General features: G+C 45.6%; 1 protein-coding gene across 1 annotated transcript in view; it reads right to left on the reverse strand.

The window, feature by feature from the left end:
• The window catches only part of LOC147113429 (factor VII-activating protease-like), an 88,881-nt gene that overhangs the window by 45,380 nt on the left and 16,372 nt on the right, over positions 1 to 27,129 (reverse strand). Inside the window, exons 3-8 of the mRNA XM_085994480.1 lie at positions 23,856 to 23,972; positions 19,477 to 19,644; positions 17,141 to 17,248; positions 10,793 to 10,909; positions 9,155 to 9,274; positions 7,199 to 7,367 (exon numbers count right to left, since the gene is read on the reverse strand). Coding sequence (XP_085850606.1) covers positions 7,199 to 7,367; positions 9,155 to 9,274; positions 10,793 to 10,909; positions 17,141 to 17,248; positions 19,477 to 19,644; positions 23,856 to 23,972 — 799 coding nt within the window. The remainder of the gene's footprint in view (positions 1 to 7,198; positions 7,368 to 9,154; positions 9,275 to 10,792; positions 10,910 to 17,140; positions 17,249 to 19,476; positions 19,645 to 23,855; positions 23,973 to 27,129) is intronic.

The following is a 27,129-nucleotide window of genomic DNA, read 5'->3' on the forward strand; positions in this document are numbered from 1 at the left end:
AACCTGTGGAATTCTCTACCACACAAGGCAGTGGAGGCCAATTCATTAAATATAGTCAAGAAGGAGTTAGATATATTTCTTAAGGCTAAAGGGATCAAGGGATATGGGGAGAAGGCACGGACAGGGTACTGAGTTTGGATGATCAGCCGTGATCTCATTGAATGGCGGAGCAGGCTTGAGGGGCCGAATGGCCTACTCCTGCTCCTATCTTCTATGTTTCAATGTTTGCGCAGTTTCAACTTTTTGCCCATTTAATGGGCATCTCGGCTCGGCACAAGGCTTAAAGGAATTTAAAGCACCCAGCGTTAATATTCATTTCTCAAGGGTTTTTTTCTTTTAGCTTTTGCCAACTACTTTGACATTTGCTTGTTTACAATTGTTGTGGTCCTCCCATTCTCCCACCACCCCCATCATTTCAGACTGAGCGCAATAGGATTCCCATTGGGAATTTGCCTGTATTAAAATGTCATGGACAGGTACAGAAAATAATCAAAAAGAATAATGGAATGCTGGCCTTTATATCTAGAGCACTAGAATACAAGGGGTAGAAATTATGCTATACCTGTACAAATCCCTGGTTAGACCACACGTGGAGTACTGTGAGCAGTTCTGGGCACCACACCTTAGGAAAGATATATTGGCCTTGGAGGGAGTGCAGCGTAGGTTTACCAGAATGATACCCGGACTCTAAGGGTTAAATTACAAGGAGAGATTACACAAATTTGGGTAGTATTCCCTGGAAAATTAGAAGGTTAAGGGGTGATTTGATCAAAGTTTTCAAGATATTCAGGAAAGCTGATAGAGAGAATCTATTTTTGCTGGTTGGGGAGTCTAGGACTAGGGGGCATAGTATAAAAATTAGAGCCAGGCATTTAAGGAGTGAAGTTAGGAAACACTTCTACACACAGAAGTTTGGAACTCTCTTCCATAAATGGCAATTGATGCGAGGTCAGTTGTTAATTTTAAATCTGAGATTGATAGATTTTTTTTAACCAAAGTTATTAAGGAATATGGGGCAAAGATGGGTATATGGAGTTAGGTCACAGATCAGCCATCATCTCATTGAATGGCAGAACAGGCTTGAGGGGCTAAATGGCCTACTCCTGTTCCTATGTCCCATGTTCCTACATGGCAGAGTTGACATGCGACGCCCACGAAGCAATGTGTGTGCAGTCAATGGCACCCACTCAATGGTATGCCCATGCCAGAATATACAGGTACAGATGTCCACACCTGCATTTGTTAGTGGAGCTATGCCTGCAGAGGCTTTAAAGGTCTAGAAATTCCAGTGTGATAACTTTTGAAATCTTGGAAAAGTATCGGCAGGCAATAAATAATCATTTTCTGGTCCCGGGAAATTCAGCTTCAGCACTCCAAGAGGGAAGCAGAGCACTAAATCAAGCGCTAACCACTTCTCTTAGGGAGCTAAAGTCCGAGAGCGGGCCGGTAGCAGCAGAGCGCTGGCATGCAAAGATTCCGGCAATGGAGGCTGCTTCCCTCGTTTAAAGGGAAGGGCCAGTGATGGTGCACAACATACTTCTGCTCAGTTCTGTGTTGCCAGGCGACCTGCGCGACTGCCATTACAGCCCCGAACGCTCTCAGAGAGTGGCGGGCTCGGACATCGCGCAGCAATAAAGCATCGGAAACTTTCAGCAGGCAGCAGACTGGTACAAAGAGTAAAGTTTGGCCTACCTGATAACCACTGCCTTTAATTAGCGCTCCCCAAGAGGCCAGCCGAGGTGACAATGCCTCCTCTTCCTGCCGTTGCTGATACAGCAGGGGGCGGGAGGCAATTTCACATTCGGGGCGGTAACGGGGCGCCGCGCACTTTATTACGTCACTATCTGCAAGGTGCTAGACGGTAAGTGTTAGCACCAGCGCTCAACTAGCAGGGAAGATCGCGGGCGTCGCTGAATTTGCCACACCCGGTCGCTAACCCCTTAGCGCTCCGTTACCGCCCCCCCCCGGCGCTAACGGGAGGCACAAAGCAGCTGAATTTCTCCCCCTTTGCTTTAAAAAAGAAACCGTCACTGAGCTATCACACATGCTACAATTGGACCTACAGTCCACTGACCCTGCATTGCCAGTGACTATTAAGCTCACACCTGTCCTTAACTTTTATACCATAAGTTCATTCCATATTGACACTGACATCAATCAGCTGTGCACTGATGCATAAAGCAACACATTTCATCACCTTGCTAATGAACAGTTGGCAGCTCCATGACATAGCACTGCAATTTTTGCAGAGTGGCAGGAAACCCCAAGGTCCAAGGAGCCATAGATCAACCAGTGTGACCCTACGTACCCCAGTCAACAACGATCATATGGATTTCAATCGGAAACGATGCCACTCTTTCAGTGCACAGCTCATTTAACAACCAGCAAGCCACCAGCATGCAAGTGAATGGGTGATGCCACAACGCCTTCATTTTAAGCTGGCAACCATGCAGAAAGGTAAGTCTTTGAGGGGATCCTCAGAGATCAAAGCAGTCCTCTGCAGTCGTGGCTGATGATAGCTGTGTGCTTTCACAGGACCACAGCTCAGCAGTGCTACAACAAGGTCCATTCATCCAGCAGAAACATTATAGAGCACACCACAGGCATGTTGAAAGGTGCTCCTGTGTGGTTCTCAAGGCCCTTGATGGTGTATTCCATGTCTCACAATTTTGTCTTGCAAATGTCACCTCCTCCTAAAGGGCACCATGGGGAGCAAGGGAATCAGCAAGAGCAGCAGCAGCAGGCAGAAGAAAAAGTGGAGGACAACTGATTACCAGCAGCAAGAGATATTCATGTCAGTCTGACATAAAAAAAACCTCCTTTTGATGACCACTTCTGGCCACTGCATGAACAGTCCTGTCTACATCTTCCCCTCCCCACCTCAAATATTCCATCATCTGGCAGAAGAACCAGAGGCGACATGAGGGGAAACTTTTTTTACGCAGCGAGTGGTTAGGATTTGGAATGCACTGCCTGATAGGGTGGTGGAAACAGATTCAACAGTAGCCTTCAAAAAGGAATTGGAAAAATACTTGAAGGAGGAAAAAATTGCAGGGGTATGGGGAAAGAGCGGGGGAGTGGGACTAACTGGATTGCTCTTCGAAAGAGTCAGCGCAGACTCAATGGGTCGAATGGCCCCCTTCTGTGCAGTAGTATTCTATGATTCTATGGGGGAAAAATTCAGTTGTTTGTGCCTCCCGTTAGCGCCTTAAGAGAGCGCTAATGGGGCGTAAAGCAACTAGCGCCCGGGCGCGGCGATGTTTGCGTTGCTCGCGAAATTAACTAGACATTTTGCGACGGCGCTAAACACTACCACCACGATCTCCTGTGCCGGCAAATCGTGACGTCAGTCGAGTGCGCAATGCCCCGGTAGCACCCCGTACCGGATATTGAGTGGTGCCCCCTGCCTTACCGCCTGCCGCTAGCAACGACAGGTTGAGGGGAGTGTTTTGCAGTCAGAAAGGGACTAGGGGAGCGCTATTTAAAGGCGACCGCTTCCTGCCTTTTTTTGTTGGTGACATTTTTGCACCACGCATTCTGAGAGAGAGAGAGAGAGACTTCTGGAGAGATTCAACGCTGTGTGAAGGAGTTTGGGGTACTGAGCAGCACTTTGCAGGTTCATTTTGATTTGCCCTTCCTTGCTTCACCAGCGCTCTGAGGTAGCGCCTCGCTCCTCGGCATTTGCGCCTTAAGATAGGTGTGAAGCGCCTGATTTAGCGCTCCAATCACCTCCAGGGGTGATAAAAGCCAAGTTTGCCATCGGAGGCGATAATTAGCGCCAGGCGCTAAACTTTGTGCACGGCCGATAATTGCGCCCCAAATTTTCCCCCCTATGATCTGTCATTCCCTCTTTGCGTGTATCAACTCACCAGCTCCCACTGGGGACTGCTGATCAAAGCCCCTTTCTAAACCTTGCAAAGTGCAATGTCTTCATGCACAACTTTAGTGCAGCTGTAATTTCAATTAAAACCCATACTGCCTGTGTACCTATTACTTATTACCCCTGGTGCCAGTGTGTTACAAGTGATGTGTGATCTCTTAAACCTGGGCTTATACTTCTCCCAGGTGCTATCTGAGTGGTCGGAGTGTGTGAGGCGACTGCCTGTTTCATTCCTCCATGAAGCTTTCGGGAAGTGCTCTCTCTTAGTGGCCTCTGCTGCAAATGGCCCTGGAGCTCTCTATACATTCCAGGATGGACTCTGTCAATCATGGTATCACTACATCCAAGAACCAGAGTCTGCTCTGTGCTCCTGCTGTCCCAACAGATACTTTTTGAAAACCAAGTCTGATGATGCCTACCCCTTAAGGTGTTGCAGGCCGTTAAATCGTGCAGCAACGTGCTGTTACTTGTCTCCTCCCAAGAGGCTGGGCGGACATGATTTGCTCTCCATCCTACTTCTGGTTGGAATCGTGGAACCGATAGGGGTACCTGGGCTCTGGTGGTAATTTTCCTGATTTCCTGCTCCTTAACCCCCTTGCCAGCAGCACGTATTGGAAATCCAGGCATGCACTGCGTCTAATTCTCTGACCATTTAAAATTGTGCGCAGCACGTGGTCCAATTTCCAATATCTGCTGACGGGGTTGGGGCTCCCTGCTGAAAGTGCAAAGTTAGAAAATTACCCCCCTGGCCTCTTCTTTTCCATTATTCCTTCTGTCAAAATCTCAAGCATCTGACTGTCAAAACAGGACCTCCTAAGCCTGGTGCACTCCATTTCTGAGTGGGGTTGGTGAGCAACAGCTGGACTGGACTGCCATGTACTACTTAAATGCTTTGATTGGCTGCCTAATATTGTTGGATGCCCTGGTGTGTGATCATTTTAGTACCTGCTATCTTGTACTGAAGAAAAATCGGTAAAACCCCAGTGCTATATAACCTTTGTAAATCTTAAACAATGCTCAGTTAACCCTTATTAACATAAAACAATAATTTCTAGTGTTACATTTCACATTATGTGTAGAATGGCTGTTTCTAATTGCCATCAGATCTTAACAGTATTTTTAATTTAGATAAAGGTGCCCACCTTTGTAGAGAATCATTTTTTTCCAGTGAAATAGGAGCTTTAGTTGTGTACCAAAAGAGACTAGGAACTCAGTTGAATATCATGTTACAATCATTATGAAAATGAGCATATTGTGCTGTATCCCAAATGAATTTTTAATGGATTTTTAAAAGAATTTTCGCACTGCAGGAACACCCGACATTGTAACATCCAGTGGAGTAGAGATAAAAAGAACTCCTTATGAAACCTGTACGAGTGCTACAGGGCCACTTTATGCTTCGGGAGCAATAAACTGTCAAGGAGAGCTGATCCTTCAGTGAGGTGGGGGAGTAATTACCATCATGATCCTTTTTTGTTTAATCTGTCGTGACGATGGACAGGTTCTTCTGGTTCTGCAATTGGCTTTCCCCTATTTCCCACCCGTACAGTTTAATGGGGAGAAGCGGGGGGGTCATGGGCTGGCAAGTGCAGGTGGAATTTTATCTGACAATCATTGGCAACATAGTCTGACACAGTCATTGTTGGATGAATTTGGCTTGAAACCTAATATGGGGGAGGATGTTATACAGTTTTACTGTAAAAAAAAAACTGGCAATGGGAGGAAGCTGCTACCAGGAGCCTGATAGATGGGATTCTTATGAATGGTCAGAGTGCTGATGATTATGAATGTGAAGTAATGTTGTTCCATCCTTAGCACCCAATATGTTCTGGTTACAGCCTGAATACTCTGCATTATAACTGGGAATAAATGGTTTCTGCTGAAATTAACAATAATTCAATAAAGACAAATAACAACTTCCATTTCGATAGCACTCCTTACTAGCAGGAAGACATCTCATAGGACCGTACATTAAGAAGGAAAAATCAGTGTATGCCAAGCAGTGTGGGAAGAGGAAACAATGGTGAGGGTTAGGGTGGGGGAACCACAGGCATAACTGAAGAGAAGGAAGTTGTTGAGGTGGCAAGGCAGAGGCAGCTGGGCACACCGTTCCTGTACGTATGAGCTCTGTGGCTGAATAACCAGCTGTCCTGCAGGGGAGGGAGCGGGGAATTCGTGTTAGAGGAGTGTAGGGCATGTGTGGTGATTAAAGCCAGGAAGAGAACATTAAGGTAGGGTGAGGCAAGGCCATGGAGGGATTTGCAAGCAAGGGTGAGAATTTTGAAGTGAAATCACCAGGGCACCGGGACCCAGTGGAGCTTGGAGAGGATGGGGTGATTGAAGGGCAGGACATGGGCTGCACTATTTTAGATGAGGTGAAGCCTGTGGAGAGTTGATGCAAAGAGGCCACCTACGAGGATGTTAGCAAATACGCTTGCAATTGTCTTCAACACTTTGGGAGGGGGGGGAATTGGCTCGCGCCCCCTTTGGGGCGATAATTTGTAGCGCCCCAAAAAAGTTACCGCCCCCACAACTGAATTTCAATGGTAGCGGCCCAAGCAGGAGGTGGGGCGCTACTGGAAGCGCTCCCCCTCCCTCTTGGGGCGCTCCCATTGAATATCGCGGTGCTACGTGCAGCAGTGCCATACCCACCGGCACGTAGCGCCGTGGTACTGCAGACCTCCCTCCCCTGATTAAAGGGGAGGGGCCTAGCACAGCGCGCACCAGGGCCCTGCTGGGCCACCAGGGAGCGGGGTGCCGGCAAAAGAGCCCGGTACTCAAGAGGAGTGCCGGGCTGACCGATCGCGGCCGGCACCCCGCAGGAAGAGGCCAGAGGGGGCAGATGCTGACAGGCGGCCGAAAAAAAATGGCCTCCCGGCACCTCCCCTTTAATTATCACCGCCCCGGCCATAAAAACGCCCCCCTGACCCTGTTGGACATAGCGTCTGGCGGTAGGTCAGGGGGCACGAGCCAAGTTTGCGGCCGGGGCGCTGCACACGGCAATGATGTCATCGCCAGAGACGCAGCACCGCGGGGCACTATCAGCTACCGCCGCCGCTAACCGTCCGCTGAATTTCGCGGGAGGTGTTAGCGGCGCCGCACCTGGGTGCTAATTGCTTTGCGCCCCAATTCTAACGGGAGGCGCAAGGCAACCAAATTTTTCCCCCTTAGTGCGTAATCTTTGATGGATATGTGCCTACTTCTTGTAAATCCTGCATAGGATGCAGATAAAGGTCTCAGTGTGTGATCACAATTTTGAAAACCATGTGCTGTCTCATCTCTATCACATCATACATTACAGGATGAACACTGGTTTACCGGCAGTAGTTATGTTCTTGAACACCACGTGCATCATTTTGTATCTGAAGAATCATTGATGGTGACAGAAGTAAATGAGAATTCCAGTACAGACATCTCTGTCCTTTTTTAGTTTGACTCACATGCCCTTGGTATGTAGCACCATTACCTGTGTAACAGTCATCCATTCCTGCAGAAAATACATTACGCATTTTTACATATTATACTGAAATGTAACATAGGCTCTGAAATTCCTCAATGTCTTTTGCAGTGAAAAGCATGCAAGATTCCTGAGTATGTTCATTTGCAGAGGAAGTGTAACTTCTGGCATAATTGCATTTTATAAGTGTAGTGAGCATCTAAGGCCCCAGGAAACTTCAGTGCAAAAGCATTGCAACCTCTGTAAAGAAGGAAATCTTCATTAGAGCACTTGGCGACAGACAGGGGAGGCTTTACCTGACACCTTTGAATTTCATCCACACAAGGCATCTCCCACCCTCATCTGAAGTGCCTCTTGCTAGACCCATAAGCAGTCTTGGGCCAGCAGTGCCAATGGGGCACCATGACAGGGCAGCATTTCGCCAAAGAGCTGTGAATTTTTCATAAGAAAATCTGTAAGCACCCCTGGAAGAGGTGGAAGACAGGAGGGACTGACTCCTTGGTGTTGCCAGGCAGCAAGCTGTCCAGGAGTGTCAACCTTGTTGCCTGGATGGAGGTGACCTTGGCACTCACTGTCACCTCCCTCACACCAAGGATATGCACAGCAATGGCACAAGAGGCTGGCCAGGGCAGACAAGGCAAGGTCCAAACGCAGATTGGGTGACCGCTTTGTGGAACACCTCCATTCAGTCCGTAAGGATGACCCCGAGCTTCCGGTCGCCTGTCATTTTAATTCACCGCCCCGTTCCCACTCAGACCTCACTGTACTCAGGCTCTTGCATTGTTCCACGGAAGCTCAGCGTAAGCTCGAGGAACAGCACCTCATCTTCCGAATAGGCACTTTACAGCCTTCTGGACTCGTTATCGAGTTCAACAATTTCAGATCATAACCTCGGCCCCCATTACATTTTTACTTATTTTTTATCCACACCTTTGTTTTGGCCCTTCCCCCCCCCCCACCCCCCCTTTTTTCTCTCCCACATGGCAGCTGTCTCCCATTCTGCCAGCGCATTTCACACCTAATCTAGAGCCGTCTTTTGTCTCCACTAGTCCTATCACCATCTCGTCTCGTTTTGAATACCTCTTAATGTCTCTTCACTTCTCTTTTGTTCTCTCCCAGCCTGGCCTTTTAATCTATTTCATTTCCTGTGCATTTCCAGTCTTGACAAAGGGTTTGACCCGAAGCGTTGACTCTATTTTCTCTCCACGGATGTTGCCTGGCCTGCTGAGTTTTTCCAGCATTTTCTGTTGTTGTTTCGGATTTCCAGCATCTACAGTATTTTGCTAAGGTCCAAAACACTCTGGCTCTTTCTTCCTAGGCCACTCTGGGCACCACCCTGACTGCTCCCTTGCTGATGTTGCTCCTCTTGGCCTCCCAAAGATTTCTGGCCCTTCCATGGTCCCCCCTTGCAAGCACTCTCCCTGCCGTGTACCTCGAGTCCATCCAAATTTAAAATCGGCCCCCTCATCCTCCAAATCACCACAAGCCCTACCACTTAAAAAAAAGCATAAGAATAGATTTTAAAGAAAAACCTCTTACATTTATTACAGCGGAAAAAGTTACAAGCACATGGGTTGTAGATTGTGGGCATTATAGATATGAGTCTACTTTTTCCTCAATCCAGTGTTTTGGCTTCAAAAGTACGAAAGTTCCAAGGAATCCCACAATACCAACAGCTGAAGATAGCTCAGCACCGGCAAACCTCGGCCTTTGGTGGTTGCAAACAAAAGGAAGTTTTGCCTAGCCAGGCAGATTCACAATCCCTTGTTAGATGACATTTCCAAACATTCACTGTAAAAACTGCAAAGTGATCTTACCTATTTCACACTGCTCTCCTCGGAATTGAGCTGGACAGGCGCACTTGAATGGTGCACTTCTGTTAGTGTGCAAGCACGTTCCTCCGTTGAGGCATGGATTTGGATCACAAACAGTAGTTGCTTAAAAGGGAAAGCAATTGAAAATAAAATATTCCTTCATGTCACACTGCAATAACCACCAAAGCTTTTAATTTAATCAATTATGTACTTATGTTTTTCTTTCACCGTACAACTGGCGCAGGACCCTGACTGGCATTTTTAAGCAGCCTTACACCATTTTCATGTAGGCGGGCAGCTCAAACATTTACAGGCCCACTTGAATATTGCATCAGGTGGGCCTCAGGCATCAAAGGGGTGGCTGAAGTGACCATCCCCAATTACTAACTGGTGGCCACCCGATTTTACAGCCCAAAACAGGCGTCCGTGAGTTGACTTTCTCCCCCATCGTGTCTTTCCCAGTACAATCAATCATTCCACTTCCTTTAACTTCTAAACCCTTCCTCACCCAACTCCTAAGAATCGTCCAGCATTAATGAAGGGAAATATGTCAGAAGATGCATTTCTGTCATTAACATACCGTATGAATACAAAGCTAACGTCTGACATCACTTCTGCTGAAAAATGCTGGAAATGGCAATGGAAACTGGAAGGGGGGTGCATTTCGGAACAGGTCCACACACCGTTTACCGCTCCCAACCACCCTATGGATGTGAGAGATAGCATTCACTCTATCCGCCACTTCCAGCCATGTATGTGGCATGCACAGAAAGTCCCCCTCTGCCTCAAATATGACTGCTCTCCTTTGTTGTGGCTCCTCAAGCAGGGCAGAAAACATTTCTTCATAGTTCTGCCCAATGCCTTTGAAAGTCTTTCATTCCTGCCGGTTCACACAGCCACAGTGATCGCCACTGTTAAGGGCTGCTGCTCCCCGTCATTCCCTGCCGACTTCCATTAATAATGCTCCCTGTGCGAAAGGCACCAGGAACACGTGGCAATTACTTAAATAAGCTGATCTTGCTGAGTCTGGAAAAAATCAACTTCTCACTCAGCACAAATGAGACATCACACTAACGCAGCAATCTGATTGAGAAATCATCTCTTTTTTTTTTACTATGGGTATAGCTGTGCCTTTTACAACATGGTCTGTTCCACTTCCTTTCAAACTGTCAAAGCATTCAGCCACAGGAATCTGAGCCCTGCCCTCAAATTCCTGGGTTGGAGGAGGATGCAAGTCAGAATTTGCACCTTTATGAGAGCAGGACTGTAGGTCTGCAACACACGCGGGAGGAAAGCTTCAGAAAGGTAGGAGTTTCACATTCCCTAGATGCTGTTCGGTTTTACCCTCGAAACTGTCTCATGTCACTCCAGACTGCTTCAAGTGATTGACAGCAACAGCTCTAAATCTGCACCAAATACCTTTAACTCTTTCATTGGTACAGTAATTCTTCTTAAATGATCTCAGAGTGGCACTGAATTATGGCTATTTTGGGCCTAACAAAGGGATACAGATTAAAAATTGTAATTAAGCGCACATATATATTTATATATTCTGAAAAATACCTTTATTTTAGGCAACAAAATAGAGATTATACACACCAGCTATTTTTCGGTTAGAAGAAATGAATCAAAAAAGCTTACCGTTAGTGCATGTTGGTGGCTGATAAGGATGTCTGCATTTACATTTATAATAAGGAGGCACAATTATGATTAGGCAGTCTCCATGGCTGCACGGGTTATTCTTACAAGGGTCATTCTCTGTAATAGAATAAATTAAACATGCGGATAATTGTCTTCTCCAACTGAACCTATATTTTTATCTGTGCGATGAATTCAACCTAGTCAAACTATTTTGAAGAATTCATTTTACTGCTTTCAAACTTAACATTTGTATTTCGCTGCTTCTGTTAAGAAACAAAACTACCATATCTCAAAAATGATAAAAATCTACAAGTGGGCAACAATAAAGAGAACTGAATGGTAAGTAGAAGAAACAGGAACAATTTGTATAGAAAGACGCAATTTTTAGTTGAATGGAGACTGGAGCTATTATCTTCAACTCAGCATTAAAGCTTGCGAAGTTTCATGCCAAGAACAGTGCATCTAATTAAAGTGCCCTGGCCCAGAGATTCCTCAGGTCATGATCCCAGCAGATATGCTCAAATTACGCACAACAGTGTTCTTCAACGCCGACCCCACCAGTGTTTGCAGGATCAGCGAGAGGGCATCTCATTTACATGGCATAGGTCGGTACAAGTCACACTTCCGCCACATCTCCAGCACCCCACTGTCCATGCAGGCTGAAAACTCTGGGGCTTTGAGAAGGCGGGTTTTGCTCAGGCTCCATTGCAATCCCAGCCTTGGTTTTTTTTTCCAACAGTTCTCAAAGCAAAGGGGCCAATTTACAACAGAAAATGTAAAAATCCTGGTCTTGGAGGGTTCAGGACCCTTGCCTAACTTTGACCTCGCCAGTGGGGTTCATATACGTCCTTGTGGAGCCTGGTATGCCCCTTCCCACTCACCATGCCAGCCTCCACTAATAAGCCGGGTCCCACTACAGCCTGAAGAGTGGAAACTACTAGTGTGGAGAGTCCCCAGCCCTACCATCCTGCCTCATGACCATCATTTGCCTTGAAGCTGGTGGACAGAGGTTCCGACCCTTATCAGGCATTCAGGAAACTCCCAAAAATGACAGAGGCCTGACGCAATCTGGTATATTTCAGGTACTCACCAGCCCCACGCTGTCAGAAACTCTGATACCTGCCTGTCATCAGGAAGGGGTGCAGGGGTCAATGTAATTTTTTTATTTTACAAAATTGCCCCCTTCTTTGGAGGCTTGAGGCTGCTTTCTTGGCCTGGACCCCAGCGCCCGCCCACCCCACCCCCCCTGCCTGGAGGGGCTCACTTGCACTCTTTTGGGTGCTGGTATGTGTTGTTTTAAACAACAAAAAGCAATTTACAAACGGAGTATTTTCACAGATAGAGCACGCGAACGTAGGCATGCATTACTTCTCGTGCTGCTTGAACAAGGGAAAAGCTTATCTTTACACACTGTTTTCTTATCAAATTAGAACTGGCATTGCCGTATATGGTAGTCTTTGGCTACTGCATAGTACAGAGACACAAGTCTATGGGTGCAAAATTCGGTAGCGCCCCATTTCGGGGCGGTATCGCTGGCGAGGTGGGACAATCTGTGCCTGGCGAGGAAGTCTCGCCCCGGCTGCGAAATTCCCCTTACCGCCCCGCCCAGGAAATGGAGCGCATGTCCTTGCTGTGGTAAGCATAACCCTTCTAGTCTCTAGACATGCTTATTATCAACATAACATTTCTAATCTAAACATTCTTATGAACATATTCAAGGTCTACTGTGATTGTGAACACTGACTGTTGCTAAGCGAAGGCAACTCTGTATCTCTCTCTCTCTCTCTCCCTTGACTGTTGCTAGGCTATCTCCTCATGTACCAACAGTATGATGTACCAGCCTCCAGACTTATTTTAGGTCCCATATGGGCCAGGGGACCAGGAACTCCCTGGCCCCATCCCCTCCATGTCACTTGCCTTGTAAGGTGCTATCTTACAAGATCAAGCGGGAAATCTCGGCTTTGGTTGGGACCTGCTGTATCTGTGTCTCGGTCTATTTCCGAGCCATTCTTCTGAACTCCTGTTGAAGTTACGGCAGAAGCTCTGCCAGAATGGGTAAGGAAATTTGACCCCATTGCTCTTATGAAGTGACCTATGTAGAACAAAAGCATAATCTAAAAACTTGCCAGGGGAGACAACTTTGCAAAAGAAAGGCCTTATTGTTTGTAAAATTCTTAACTAAGCTAATCTCTGCAGCTTTCCTTAGGTGGACATAGCCATGAGCCCTCTCAAACAGATATACCGCTTTGGAAACTGATGGGGGGGATGTCTTACCAGGGGAAGGCAGCAGCAGCCAACTTCCTGGCACCAGGGGTGGCTCTGCTGCACAGGACGGGAGGAAAAAGAGGGGTAGAGCTATAGTAATAGGGGATTCTATTGTAAGGGGAATAGATAGGCGTTTCTGCAGCCACAAACGAGACTCCAGGATGGTGTGTTGCCTCCCTGGTGCAAGGGTCAAGGATGTCTCAGAGCGGCTGCAGAACACCTTGGAAGGGGAGGGTGAACAGCCAGTTGTCGTGGTGCATATAGGCACCAACGATATAGGTAAAAACCGGCATGAGGTCCTAAAAGCGGAATATAGGGAGTTAGGAGGTAAATTAAAAAATAGGACCTCAAAGGTAGTAATCTCAGGATTGCTACCAGTGCCACATACTAGTCAGAGTAGAAATAGAAGAATATTTCAGATGAATACATGGCTAGAGGAATGGTGCCAGGGGGAGGGATTCAAATTCCTGGGACATTGGAACTGGTTCTGGGGGAGGTGGGACCAGTTCAAACCAGACGGTTTGCACCTGGGCAGGGCTGGAACCGATGTCCTAGGGGGAGTGCTTGCTAGTGCTCTGGGGGAGGGCTTAAAGTAAAATGGCAGGGGATTGGGAACCTGAGCAGGGGGACAGAGGAAAAGGAAACAAGGATAAAAGCAAAAGATAAGGAGAAAAACAAAAGTGGCAGTCAGAGAAATCAATGGTTTAAATCAAACATGGCCACAGTAAATAATAATTCTAATAGGTCTAAGAGCGATAAAAAAACAAGCCTGAAGGCTTTGTGTCTTAATGCGAGGAGCATTCGTAATAAGGTGGATGAATTAGCTGCGCAAATAGAGGTAAACGAATATGATCTGATTGGGATTACGGAAACATGGCTCCAAGGTGGCCAAGGCTGGGAACTCAACATCCAGTGGTATTCAATATTCAGGAAAGATAGGCAAAAAGGAAAGGGAGGTGGGGTAGCATTACTGGTTAAAGAAGGGATTAACACAATTGTAAGGAAGGATATTAGCTCTGATGATGTGGAATCTGTACGGGTAGAACTGAGAAATACCAAGGGGCAGAAAATGTTAGTGGGAGTGGTATATAGACCTCCAAACAGTAATGCGGAGGTTGGGGATGGCATTAAAAGGGAAATTAGAGAAGCGTGCAAAAAGGGCACAGCAGTCATCATGGGTGACTTTAATCTACATAAAGATTGGGCTAACCAAATTAGTAACAATACTATGGAGGAGGAATTCCTGGAGTGTTTATGGGATGGTTTCCTGGACTAATATGTCAAGGAACTAACCAGAGATCAGGCCATCTTAGACTGGGTATTATGTAACGAGAAAGGATTAATTAGCAATCTTGTTGTACGAGGCGCCTTGGGTCGGAGCGATCATAATATGTTAGAATTCTTCATTAAGATGGAGAATGAAGTAGTTGACTCAGAGACTAGGGTCCTGAATTTAAATAAAGGAAACTACAATGGTCTGAGGCGCGAATTGGGTAGGATTGATTGGGGAATGTCACTCAAAGGGTTAGCGGTGGATAGGCAATGGCAAACATTCAAAGACCGCATGGATGAACTACAGAATTTGTTCATCCCAGTTTGGCATAAAAGTAAAACAAAAAAGGTGACTCAACCGTGGCTAATGAGGGAAATTAGGGATAGCATAAGATCCAAGGAGAGGACATATAAATTGGCCAAAAAAAGCAGTAATCCAGAGGATTGGGAGCAGTTTAGGATTCAACAAAGGAGGACAAAGGGACTAATTAAGAAAGGGAAAATAGAATATGAGAGTAAGCTAGCAGGGAACATAAAAACTGACTGTAAAAGCTTTTATAGATATGTGAAGAGAAAAAGATTGGTGAAGTCAAGCGTAGGTTCCTTGCAGTCAGAATCAGGGGAATTTATAATGGGGAACAAAGAAATGGCAGACCAATTAAATACATATTTTGGTTCTGTCTTCACAAAGGAGGACACAAATAACCTCCCGGAAATGTCGGGGAACATAGGGTCTGATTAAAGGGAGGAACTGAAAGAAATCAGTATTTGTAGGGAAATGGTGTTAGGGAAATTGATGGGATTGAAGGCCAATAAATCCCCAGGGCCTGATAATCTACATCCTAGGGTACTTAAGGAAGTGGCCCTAGAAATAGTAGATGCATTGCTAATCATCTTCCAACATTCGATGGAATCTGGAACAGTACCCATGGATTGGAGGGTAGCTAATGTTACCCCACTATTCAAAAAAGGTGGTAGAGAGAAAACGGGGAATTACAGACCGGTAAGCCTGACATCGGTAGTGGGGAAAATGCTAGAGTCCATTATAAAAGATGTAATAGCAGAGCACTTGGAAAACAGTGACAGTATCGGACAAAGTCAACATGGATTTACAAAAGGTAAATCGTGCTTGACTAATCTACTGGAATTTTTTGAGGATGTAACTAGTAAAATAGATAAGGGAGAACCAGTGGATGTGGTGTATTTGGGCTTTCAGAAGGCTTTCGATAAGGTCCCACATAAGAGATTAGCGTGTAAAGTTAAGGCACATGGGATTGGGGGCAAGGTATTGACTTGGATAGAGAACTGGTTGGCAGATAGAAAGCAAAGAGTTGGAATAAACGGGTCTTTTTCTGAGTGACTAGTGGGGTACCGCAGGGATCGGTCCTTGGACCCCAGCTACTCACAATATATATTAATGATCTAGACAAGGGAACTAGATGTAATATCTCCAAATTTGCAGACGACAACAAGCTGGGTGGGCGTGTGTGCTGTGAGGAGGATGCCGAGAAACTACAGGATGATTTGGACAGGTTGGGTGATTGGGCAGAAGCATGGCAGATGCAATATAACGTGGATAAATGTGAGGTTATCCACTTTGGTGTCAAAAACAGGAAGGCAGATTATTATCTGAATAGCAATAGATTGGGAGAAGGGGAAGTGCAACGAGACCTGGGTGTCCTTGTGCACCAGTCGCTGAAGGTAAGCATGCAGGTGCAGCAGGCGGTTAAGAAGACAAATGGTATGTTGGCCTTCATAGCGAGAGGTTTCGAGTACAGGAACAAGGATGTCTTGCTGCAGTTGTACAGGGCCTTGGTGAGACCACATCTTGAGTATTGTGTGCAATTTTGGTCGCCTTATCTGAGGATGGATATTCTTGCCATGGAAGGAGTTCAGCGAAGATTCACCAGGCTGATACCTGGAATGACAGGAATGACGTATGAGGAGAGATTGGGTCGATTGGGCTTGTACTCGCTGGAGTTTAGAAGAATGAGAGGGGATCTCATTGAAACTTATAAAATTCTGGCAGGACTGGACAGACTAGATGCAGGGAGGATGTTCCCGATAGTCGGGGAATCCAGAACCAGGGGTCACAGTCTAAGGATAAGGGGTAGGCCTTTTAGGACAGAAATGAGGAGGAATTTCTTCACCCAGAGAGTGGTGAACCTGTGGAATTCTCTATCACAGAAGGCAGTAGAGGCCAATTCATTAAATATATTCAAGAAGGAGTTGGATATATTTCTTAAGGCTATAGGGATCAAGGGGTATGGGGAGAAAGCAGGGACCGGGTACTGAACTTGGATGATCAGCCATGATCGCATTGAATGGCGGAGCAGGCTAGAGGGGGCCGAATGGCCTACTCCTGCTCCTATCTTCTATGTTTCTATGTTAATCATTACGATGGATATATATAATAGCTTTTATATAAATAAAAATGTGAACTTTTATCGAACTTCTATTACCAAGGATATTAATTTTAATGGCAGCCTTTCCCAATGACCAAATAATCTTTCCTAACTCTATTGTGATAACTTCTAAGGTAACTGGTCTCTGATGAATAGGTCAGCATGCAATGTGGACTGAATATTTTTGTTTTTATTCCTCACATGACCATAGCAACTGTAAAATGCAAATTACTTAATGAGAAATAAAAGAATGTTGCTGTTCTATAGAGTAAAGCAGTTAACATGAATAATTTCTTCCAAGTATAATATTACTAAAATTGTAATTGGTAACTTGAATGCCTATTTGTAACAAGCAATGAACGCATATTGCAGCGCTAAAATTTAGCATTGGAAAATGTTAAGTTACCTATGTCACAATTGGTTCCATTGTACAGGGGAGGGCAATGACATTTGTAGCCATTTTCAGTCAGTTCACAGTTTGCTCTATTTCGGCAAGGATTTGGATAGCAGTTATCTGAAAGGATCATAAAGCAATTATTTGAAGGCTTTAGCCCAAAAAGCACTGCAAGATTAATTTTAATTAATGTATAATTGTTACAATTCAAGATTTTTCCATACCAGTCTAATAACTGTTCCTGTAAATGGCCCATTGTCCCCTTTGATCCGAAAGCTATACCATTTTCTATACAATATCATTGCAGCGAGATATCCTGAAGGGGAATAGTGCCTTAACTTCTTCCCTGCCTTCAAATAAAGGGCTAACCCTTCAATTTATTACCCATCCTAGAGCATTTCAACACATCCAACTGTTTTGCCTTTAATTACATAAGAACATAAGAACATAAGAAATAGGAGCAGGAGTAGGCCAATCAGCCCCTCGAGCCTGCTCCGCCATTCAATAAGATCATGGCTGATCTGATCCTAACCGCCAATCTACTATCTACTATCGTCAGCGCAGAATAAGTGCACAAAGAGGGTCAAGAACAACACTTATGATAATTCTCAGATAAACCCCTCCAAAAAAATCCACGTTCACAAGATCACAGGATACTTACAGAGTAGGAAGACCATTCAGTCCACCTTAATTCATCTATTCAGAGACATCCTGAAGTCCCCCCCTTGTAGCATCTAATTGTTTCTTAAATGATTCTAAGGATTCCGTCTCCATCACTATCTGGAAGTCCATTCCAAGTACCAATCACTCTTTATGTAATAAACTTCCTGATTTAAGTACTAAAGTTACTGTTCACTAGTTTAAACCTGTGCCCCCTTGTCATACTCTCTCAGTTTAATTTAAAGCTGTACTCTGGATTTCCCTTTTAATTTTCGTTAACTACCTTACACACTGATCTGGAGTTTCTGCTCGATTCTGTTGGTTTTTCGGTGCAATTCCCCCGATATCTGCGTAACCGGCACGAAAGATTGCGGCATTTTAAGTGAAAATTGCGTTAAAAACATCGCGTTAGCAGCAGGCCCCACCCACAAAACTGGCCATCCCCGCCCCCAGGGTGAATTAATCACCATTGAGAGTTTCCGCTAATTGCGCTCATTTGCAGACCTTTGAGGAGGCTCCAAAAAGTAAGCTGGAACTTTTGGGCACAAGGACAATAGGCACGTTTTGAAAGGTTTTGAATGGAAGTTTTTTTTTTAATTACTAAGGAACTGACTGCTGTACCCCAATCTAAATAGTTTTGTATATTATTTTAAAGTAATTTTCAGTCATTTAAAATCGCATTACTCACAGGTGGTGGACTGACACTGTGATGTAAAATGTTTATTTTTTGTGATAAACCCATTTTCAGCTGTATTAATCAAACTTTTACCACTCTTAAATATATCAAGCAATATTTTTAATGCAACATATAAAAAAATGTTATGTTTTAAAACGTTGCCCGATTGCGCTGGTTCATGGCAGATTTTGCGTTTGGTGATATGCAAATGAGTTTGACTAGTATTTTATTTACAATATTTTGCTATTGTCAAATACAATATTTTGCTATTGTCAAATACAATATTTTGCTATTGTATTTGACTAGTATTCTATTGGTTTGGCTGTGTAGTTCAACATTATGTTGGCCTTGTTGATTGTTGCTTGGCATTGATTGGGCAGGTTGGGCATCAAGTCTACAAAGCTTCTCTTTCAACTCCATCCTTAGCTCTTTCAGACTATTTTACTTCCTATGTGCAGCACTCTATATTTCTTTTCATTAAGTTTCACACCCGCCAATTTCTAACATTTTATTTAACTCATTCTGTACTTTCTGGGTCGACTCCTTAAACTAGAAAATGGGCTTCACATGCCTTAATGTGCAGGATACTTGTGAACCCATAACTATAGCCGTAAAACACTGCAAGGTTCATTTTAACTTGTGTACAAATCACAAATAACCGATCCCCGAACTTCACTCCATACTACTAACGTGAGCACAGAAACAAAAGTATGATCTTTTGTTGATTAATGCAGATTATTGCCTGAATGATTCAAATAGCAGCATTTCAGAATGATCTTCTGATGGCTCCTGTCTAATATCTTTGGCAATCATTTCTAAGCTAACTGGTTTCTAATAAAATGGTCAGACTCAGCATTAATATACACACACAGATTATGAACGTGCATTTAGCAATTTAAAAATTTTAGCAAGACCCATCTGTTCAAGTTGCTGTGTTCTAAAATCAACATTAATGCCAACTAAATATTAATTAAGTTTTGTAGCACGAAAACTCGGCATTAAAATCACTTACCTGTCTCATAATTCTCATAGTCAGTTATATCACTGAAGTCATCATAGTCAGTTATATCACTGAAGTCATCATAGTCAGTACCAGCACTCACATTTTCACAGTCAGTTCCATCGCTCAAAATCTCGTAGCCTGTTCCATTATTCAAGTTAGAGCTGTGGCATTTGTGGCCTGTTGGCATTGGTTGGCAGATGCCGTCAGTTTGGCAAGGATTGGCTTTGCAATTATTTTTTGTAAAAATCAAACAATAATGGCCACAAACTGCCTTGGGGCCTGAGATACAATGCCGGTTTAAAATGGGTGCCAGAGGTGGGGTCGGGAAAATTAGCAGGACCTGGAAGTACCAGATCTCCATCCAGAACAGCAGCCAAAAGGAATTTCCTCTGGGGGCGATGGAGTTGGCAGAAGTGCCATCTGCCCCATAGAGGTTCATGATGTCAAACGGAGGGGACTCCCACTCTTGAACATCCAGCGGCCTGGCTGCCAGAAAGATGGCAGCATCCAGATTCTTGGAGGGACACAGGTGGGGCATATTATACATGATCAGTGGCGATAACAAGCTTGTCCAAATGACCTTTACTTATTTTATATTTTCTGTGGGCTCATTTACAGATGGCAGAAACATCATTACCAAGTACTCAGGCATGTCAGCTCATAAATCAATATTTAAAGGAAAATGGTACCCTCCGTTGGTGTAAGAGGTATAAGTTTGTTGTCCTCAAAAATAATGGGCTCATCTGGACAGGGGAAAAAATATTAAAATGGTAATTAAATATACATATATATCATATGTATATGTCTATATCACAGTCTTTACAACCATTTTACACTGCCATCATACTAATATATGATTGGCAGCCCATCCACCACCTTAAACATTCACTCTCTCCACCACCGGCATACTATGGCTGCAGTGTGTACCATTTACAAGATGCACTGCAGCAACTCGCCAAGACTTCTTTGGCAGCACCTCCCAAACCTGCGACCTCTTCCACCTAGAAGGACAAGGGCAGCAGGTGCATGGGAACACCACCACCTCCAAGTTCACCTCCAAGTCACACACCATCCTGACTTGGAAATATACCGCCGATCCTTCATTGTCACTGGGTCAAAATCTTGGAACTCCCTACCTAACAGCACTGTGGGAGTACCATCACCACACGGACTGCAGTGGTTCAAGAAGGCAGCTCACCAACGCCTTCTCAAGGGCAATTAGGGATGGGCAATAAATGCTGGCCTTGCCAGCAACGCCCACATCCTATGACTGAATAAATACAAAATATATATATTTCTGTTGATGCAAAGCAGTATACAAAGCACATCAAGGGAAAAGCATGAGTACATTCTAGGAGCTGGGGCCAAACTGACTCCCAACTGCACTAAAGCTGGGGAAGTCTATGAGGTAGTCACATACTGTTTGGATTTTTTAAATGCCTGCTGGTCCGTATGTGCAAATTAAAATCTACCCTACTCCCAGCTCTGTCCCTCAGTGCCATCCTTGGCTCTGCCCCTCAGTGCCATCCTTGGCTCTGCCCCTCAGTGCCATCCTTGGCTCTGCCCCTCAGTGTCATCCTTGGCTCTTCCACTCAGTGCCATCCTTGACTCTGCCCCTCAGTGTCATCCTTGGCTCTTCCACTCAGTGCTATCTTTGGCTCTGCCACTCAGTGTCATCCTTGGCTCTGCCCCTCAGTGCTATCTTTGGCTCTGCCCCTCAGTGCCATCCTTGGCTCTGCCCCTCAGTGCCATCCTTGGCTCTGCCCCTCAGTGTCATCCTTGGCTCTTCCACTCAGTGCTATCTTTGGCTCTGTCCCTCAGTGTCATCCTTGGCTCTGCCCCTCAGTGTCATCCTTGGCACTTCCACTCAGTGCCATCCTTGACTCTGCCCCTCAGCGCCATCCTTGGCTCTGCCCCTCAGTGTCATCCTTGGCTCTTCCACTCAGTGCTATCTTTGGCTCTGCCACTCAGTGTCATCCTTGGCTCTGCCCCTCAGTGTCACCCTTGGCCCTTCCACTCAGTGCTATCTTTGGCTCTGCCACTCAGTGTCATCCTTGGCTCTGCCCCTCAGTGTCATCCTTGGCTCTGCCCCTCAGTGTCACCCTTGGCTCTGCCCCTCAGTGTCACCCTTGGCTCTGCCCCTCAGTGCCATCCTTGGCTCTGCCCCTCAGTGCCATCCTTGGCTCTGCCCCTCAGTGTCATCCTTGGCTCTGCCCCTCAGTGTCATCCTTGGCTCTGCCCCTCAGTGTCATCCTTGGCTCTGCCCCTCAGTGCCATCCTTGGCTCTGCCCCTCAGTGTCATCCTTGGCTCTGTCCCTCAGTGCCATCCTTGGCTCTGCCCCTCAGTGTCACCCTTGGCTCTGCCCCTCAGTGCCATCCTTGGCTCTGTTCCTCAGTGCCATCCTTGGCTCTGCCCCTCAGTGTCACCCTTGGCTCTGCCCCTCAGTGCCATCCTTGGCTCTGCCCCTCAGTGCCACCCTTGGCTCTGCCCCTCAGTGCCACCCTTGGCTCTGCCCCTCAGTGTCATCCTTGGCTCTGCCCCTCAGTGTCATCCTTGGCTCTGCCCCTCAGTGCCATCCTTGGCTCTGTTCCTCAGTGCCATCCTTGGCTCTGCCCCTCAGTGTCACTCCTACTCCTACCTGATGCTGCTGCACCGGAAAATGGAATTCTGATGGGGGCAGGAATTCTTGCCATCATTTTTCAGTATCAGGAATCAGTGCCCACAGCATTCAATAGAGTTCCAATCCAGAAGCAGCAACAGCATCTGGTAGTAGCTGGGAGCAGCAGTAAGGGAGGAGGGAAGAAAAGGTGCAATATGAGTGGGAAGATTATAATATGAGTGGGAAGGGGAGAGGAACAGAGTGCCAGCATGAATTATGTTGTAGAACACGAGCATACAAGTGCTTAATGGTTTATTTAAACAGAAGAGTGATGAATTTGATACACATGTGCTAAATGTTTGCACACTAGTTTCCCATGGTGTCATTTCCAGGGCAAGGCTTATTTTGTCTGATCATTGTGGATGACTGGCTGCATTATTTCAATGATATCCTACCCAGTGATATCCTACCTAGCAAGCTAACCTCAAAATTCTTGGATAAACAGCTTTGCTTATCTGAAGGCTAGCTCATACATGAGAAAAAAAACATAATTACAAGCAAACACAGCTTATTGATACACTTTTTTGAGAAATAATCGTGTTGCTATTGTTGCTGTCTGATCTTCTGATATTCCCCATCTAGTATTGTATAGGATAATTCCTAAGCTAAATACTCTCTGGCAAATCAATCAATATACACTGTATACTGCTTCCTCCTATTTTCCCTCCTCCTCACACGTTATGAACAGGCTTTTAGCAAATATAAAATTGTTTCAAAAAAGGCCTGATATTCCTGGAGTGGGAAAGGGCACAGTGTGGGTGGATTGCATGTGGGCTTGGTGGGGGGGGGGGGGGGGGGGGGGCAAGAATTTGGGGCAGAACCTGAATCCACCAGGTTTCCGCCCTATCCCAAATCCCAGTCTGGGGGTTGAAGATGAGCCTTTCGCCCATTCCCCTGGTGTCTGGCTGAGACTTTGGGAGTGTGTCTAGAGATGTTCCTGGGCTACCCTGGAAATTCAACTCATTTTGCCACCTGATAGGCTTCGTGGGACCGACACTGGCTAAAAGCTGAGATAAGGCCCAGTATGGGGCCGAGAAAGGTTCCAAGAGAAAGCTAAACAATTGCAGAAAGCATCAATTACCTTTAAAAAAAAGTGACTGTTTGCTTCCTAAGGAGCAGAAGATAGCGTACCTAGCTTCCTGCTTTGGCCCTGCCCAGGCCTTTGTGCCAGGGTGACTCTCTGTCTACTGGCAGTGCAACGGTACGGGCACCTCTTTTGCAGGTGCGGATTGCCAGCTCTGACTACGGAAATTGCCCCATCCCTGTAATTTGGAATTGGGTCAGCATCTTTGGCTGCAAGTATGGGAAGCCCAGTGTGATGTACTTCCAGCAGCAGAGCTGGAACCCTGTGACGTAATAAAACTCACTACGCACTTGGTTCGAGTATAAAGCAAGGCTTTAATCAACTTGTTTCAAAACATGGAGGTCTAGTTATCTTTCACTAGTTCCTGTTTACACAATGTCCTGGGCAAGCTGGGCCCACGCCCGAGTATTTATACTCCTTGGACGGCGCCACCAGCTGGCCGTCCAGTGTTAGTTCATGAGCCTTTCTTCATGGATCATAAGATTCATAACACCCTGGCTATTAGGGCTATGACGCTTAAGATGACTCATCTCTTCAGATTGCTATGTTATTAAAATTGCAACTGATGCCAAAAATGGGCACTTGCATTAAATAGGTAAGAAGCACATTCTAAAGAATACTCAACATCATCAAAAGCCACTTACTTGCGTCAGTAATCTCACAATCTGCTCCATCGTGCATGTTCAAGCAGTAGCACTTGTAGCCGGCTTGTGTTGATTCACAAGTTCCACCATTCTGGCAAGGATTTGGTGTGCAGTTATCTGAAATGACCATACAGCCATTATTTCAGGTTACTAGCCATGTCCTGAGGTTGCTCACAGTGAGCTGGAACGTACACTATTTTAGAACGAGAGGGGTAACATCTGTGTTGTGGTATATTTTTATATTCTGAGGCAGTGCAAAATGTGTTGAGGCAAATGTTGATATTTGCCAGTTGTGCACAAATTTAAATGAGGTGCAGACGATATTAAAATATATCATAATGAGAAAATAAAGACAGGAGCATTAGAGTTTACCTGCTGTTATTTATGGGCAAAATGAAGAGGTTTATCATAAAAGTCCTGAAGTAATAAATTAAGGCTGAAATTTTATAATTAATTGTGGTAAGGAACTAGCAGTATTGCATCTACGGATTTGTTGAACCTAGTGAGCAATGAAATAGGAACAAATTCAACTACTAACTTATTACTAAATGCAGACAGTAACTGAATTCACAATAGAATGTAATTTATTGTTAATATACTAGGTGTAGCACACAAATTAGTGGAGTTGTGGATGTCAGTCTCCCAGGGGATGTGGCAGAACAGAGCAAGTTTTGGGGATTTGAATGCATTTGTGAAATGGAAAGTCGTGGGATCGAAATAAAAGCAGGTCAGTGATTATCTGGCTTGCTGTAGCCCCGTGGCACCACTTTTACCTGGGAAGAATGGTTCTTTGTTCTCTGCTGAAAACAAATGAGTGAATAAGAAAGGGAAGTTTTAGTGCTTTGCTGTGGGCATGCTGCAGCTTGAGAGGGGGTTGAGAGGTTAGAGAGATTTGCTTGCACTCAAAATGTCGGTGAAGGGCACTTACAGCCCACAAGTGTGTAGAGGCTACAAGCAAGACATTGGGGAGCCTGGAAAATACTGGCGAGGAAAGTGAAGGTGTAGCCTGGTAGCTCCGCCAATGAAGCAGAACTGAAGGGGGAGACCTAAATAGGAGGGTGACACAGAATTCTTACGAGGGGCAAATGTAGTAATTAAAAAAAAAAAGAAATGTATTAATTTTTATGTCGGGAACGGTAGCATAGTGGTAATGTCACTGGGCTAGTAATCTAGGGGCCTGGGCTAATGATCCCGCGACGTGAGTTCAAATCCCACCACGGCAGCTGGGGAATTTAAATTCAGTGAATTAAATAAATCTGGAATAAAAAGCTAGTATCAGTAATGGTGACCATGAAACTATCGGATTGACATAAAAACCCATCTGGTTCACTAATGTCCTTCAGGGAAGGAAATCTGCCGTCCTTACCCGGTCTGGCCTATATGTGACTCCAGACCCACAACAATGTGGTTGACTCTTAACTGCCCTCTGAAATGGCCTAGCAAGCCACTCAGTTGTAACAAACGGCTGAAAAACAATGGCCCAGAAATTCGGGTCTCCCCGGGTGAGTACTCACCTGTAGGCCGAATGGAATTGCCAGTTTCCTGCATGCGTGGGAAACCGGCACTTCCGATCCTCTGAACGAAGGGGTTCAGAGGTTGAACGCGCGCGCAAGGGAGGCTGCGCGTGCGCTTTGAACTTAATTTTTTTTTACAGGTTTTCCCGGAAGGGTAAGCCTGCAGGATTTACACATTTAAAAAGCAGGCGTAAGGCCTGCTTTTTGCAAGGTAAGTGGTCAATTAATTAAAATTAAAACATTTTTTCCACAGGTTTATTATTTTTAAATACTTTAAAGCAAAGTAAGTTTATTTTTAGCCCCATTATAATATAAAATTATTTTTTTCAAAAATTTAAATTATTGTTTAAAATAGTTATTTAATGTAATTTATAGTTTATTTAAAAAGTGTGATTTAAAAAAAAAATTATTTGAAGGTTTACTGCTATTTTGGGACCGTAGTATTTTTAAGTTTTGACAGGTCTACCTGTCAATCTTATGAATGGGCTTTTCCCTCCTCCAATTGGCTGCCCATGGCTCACGTGATCCCAGGGGACGCATCGCACTAACTACACCCCTGGGACACGCAAGCACAGCGCGCCGGCAGCCGGGCCAGACCCCGAAGCGGAATTCCACGGGGACCTACAGCTCAACTACCGGCGTGCAAGGTAAGTGCAGGTCGGGGGCTTACACCCGTGGGAAGCCCCCGACCCGAATTTCTGGGCCAATAACAATAAAACCAGACGGACTACTCGGCATCGACCTCGGCAGTGGCGACGGACACGACAACAGCACACCCAGCCCAGCCGATCCTGCAAAGTCCTCCTCACCAACACTTGTGCCAAAATTGGGAGAGCTGTCCCACAGACGAGTCCTCACAGAATCATACCTTTCAGCCAATGTCCCAAACTCCTCCATCACCATCCCTGGATATGTCGTGTTCCACCGGCAGGACAGACCCACCAGGGGTGGCGGCACAGTGGTATACAGTCGGGAAGGAGTGGTTTTGGGAGTCCTCAACATTGACTCTGGACCCCATGAAGCCTCAAGGCTTCAGGTCAAGCATGGGCAAGGAAACCTCCTGTTGATTACCACCTACCGCCCTCCCTCAGCTGATGAATCAGTACTCCTACATGTTGAACACCACTTGGAAGAAGCACTGAGAGTAGCAAGGGCACAGAATGTACTCTGGGTGGGGGACTTCAATGTCCATCACCAAGAGTGGCTCGGTAGCACCACTACTGACCGAGCTGGCCAAGTCCTGAAGGACATAGCTGCTAGTCTGGGCCTGCGACAGGTGGTGAGAGAACCAACATGAGGGAAAAACCTATTTGACCTCATCCTCACCAATCTACCCATCGCAGATGCATCTGTCCATGACAGCATTGGTAGCAGTGACCACCGCACAGTCACTGTGGAGATGAAATCCCGTCTTCACACTGAGGACATCCTCCATTGAGTTGTGTGGCACTACCACCGTGCTAAATGGGATAGATTCAGAACAGATCTAGCAGCTCAAAACTGGGCATCCATGAGACGCTGTGGGCTATCAGCAGCAGCAGAATTGTATTCCACCACAATCTGTAACCTCATGGCCCAGCATACCCCTCACTCTAACATTACCATCAAGCCAGGGGACCAACCCTGGTTCAATAAGGAGTGTAGAAGAGCATGCCAGGAGCAGCACCAGGTGTACCTAAAAATGAGGTGTCAACCTGGGGAAGCTACAACACTGGACTGCATGCATGCTAAAAAGCAGAAACAGCATGCTATAGACAGGA

Source organism: Somniosus microcephalus, chromosome 8 (genome assembly GCF_052327205.1).
Source record: "Somniosus microcephalus isolate GS21.2 chromosome 8, FLI_Smic_1.0, whole genome shotgun sequence".
Lineage (NCBI taxonomy): Eukaryota > Metazoa > Chordata > Chondrichthyes > Squaliformes > Somniosidae > Somniosus > Somniosus microcephalus.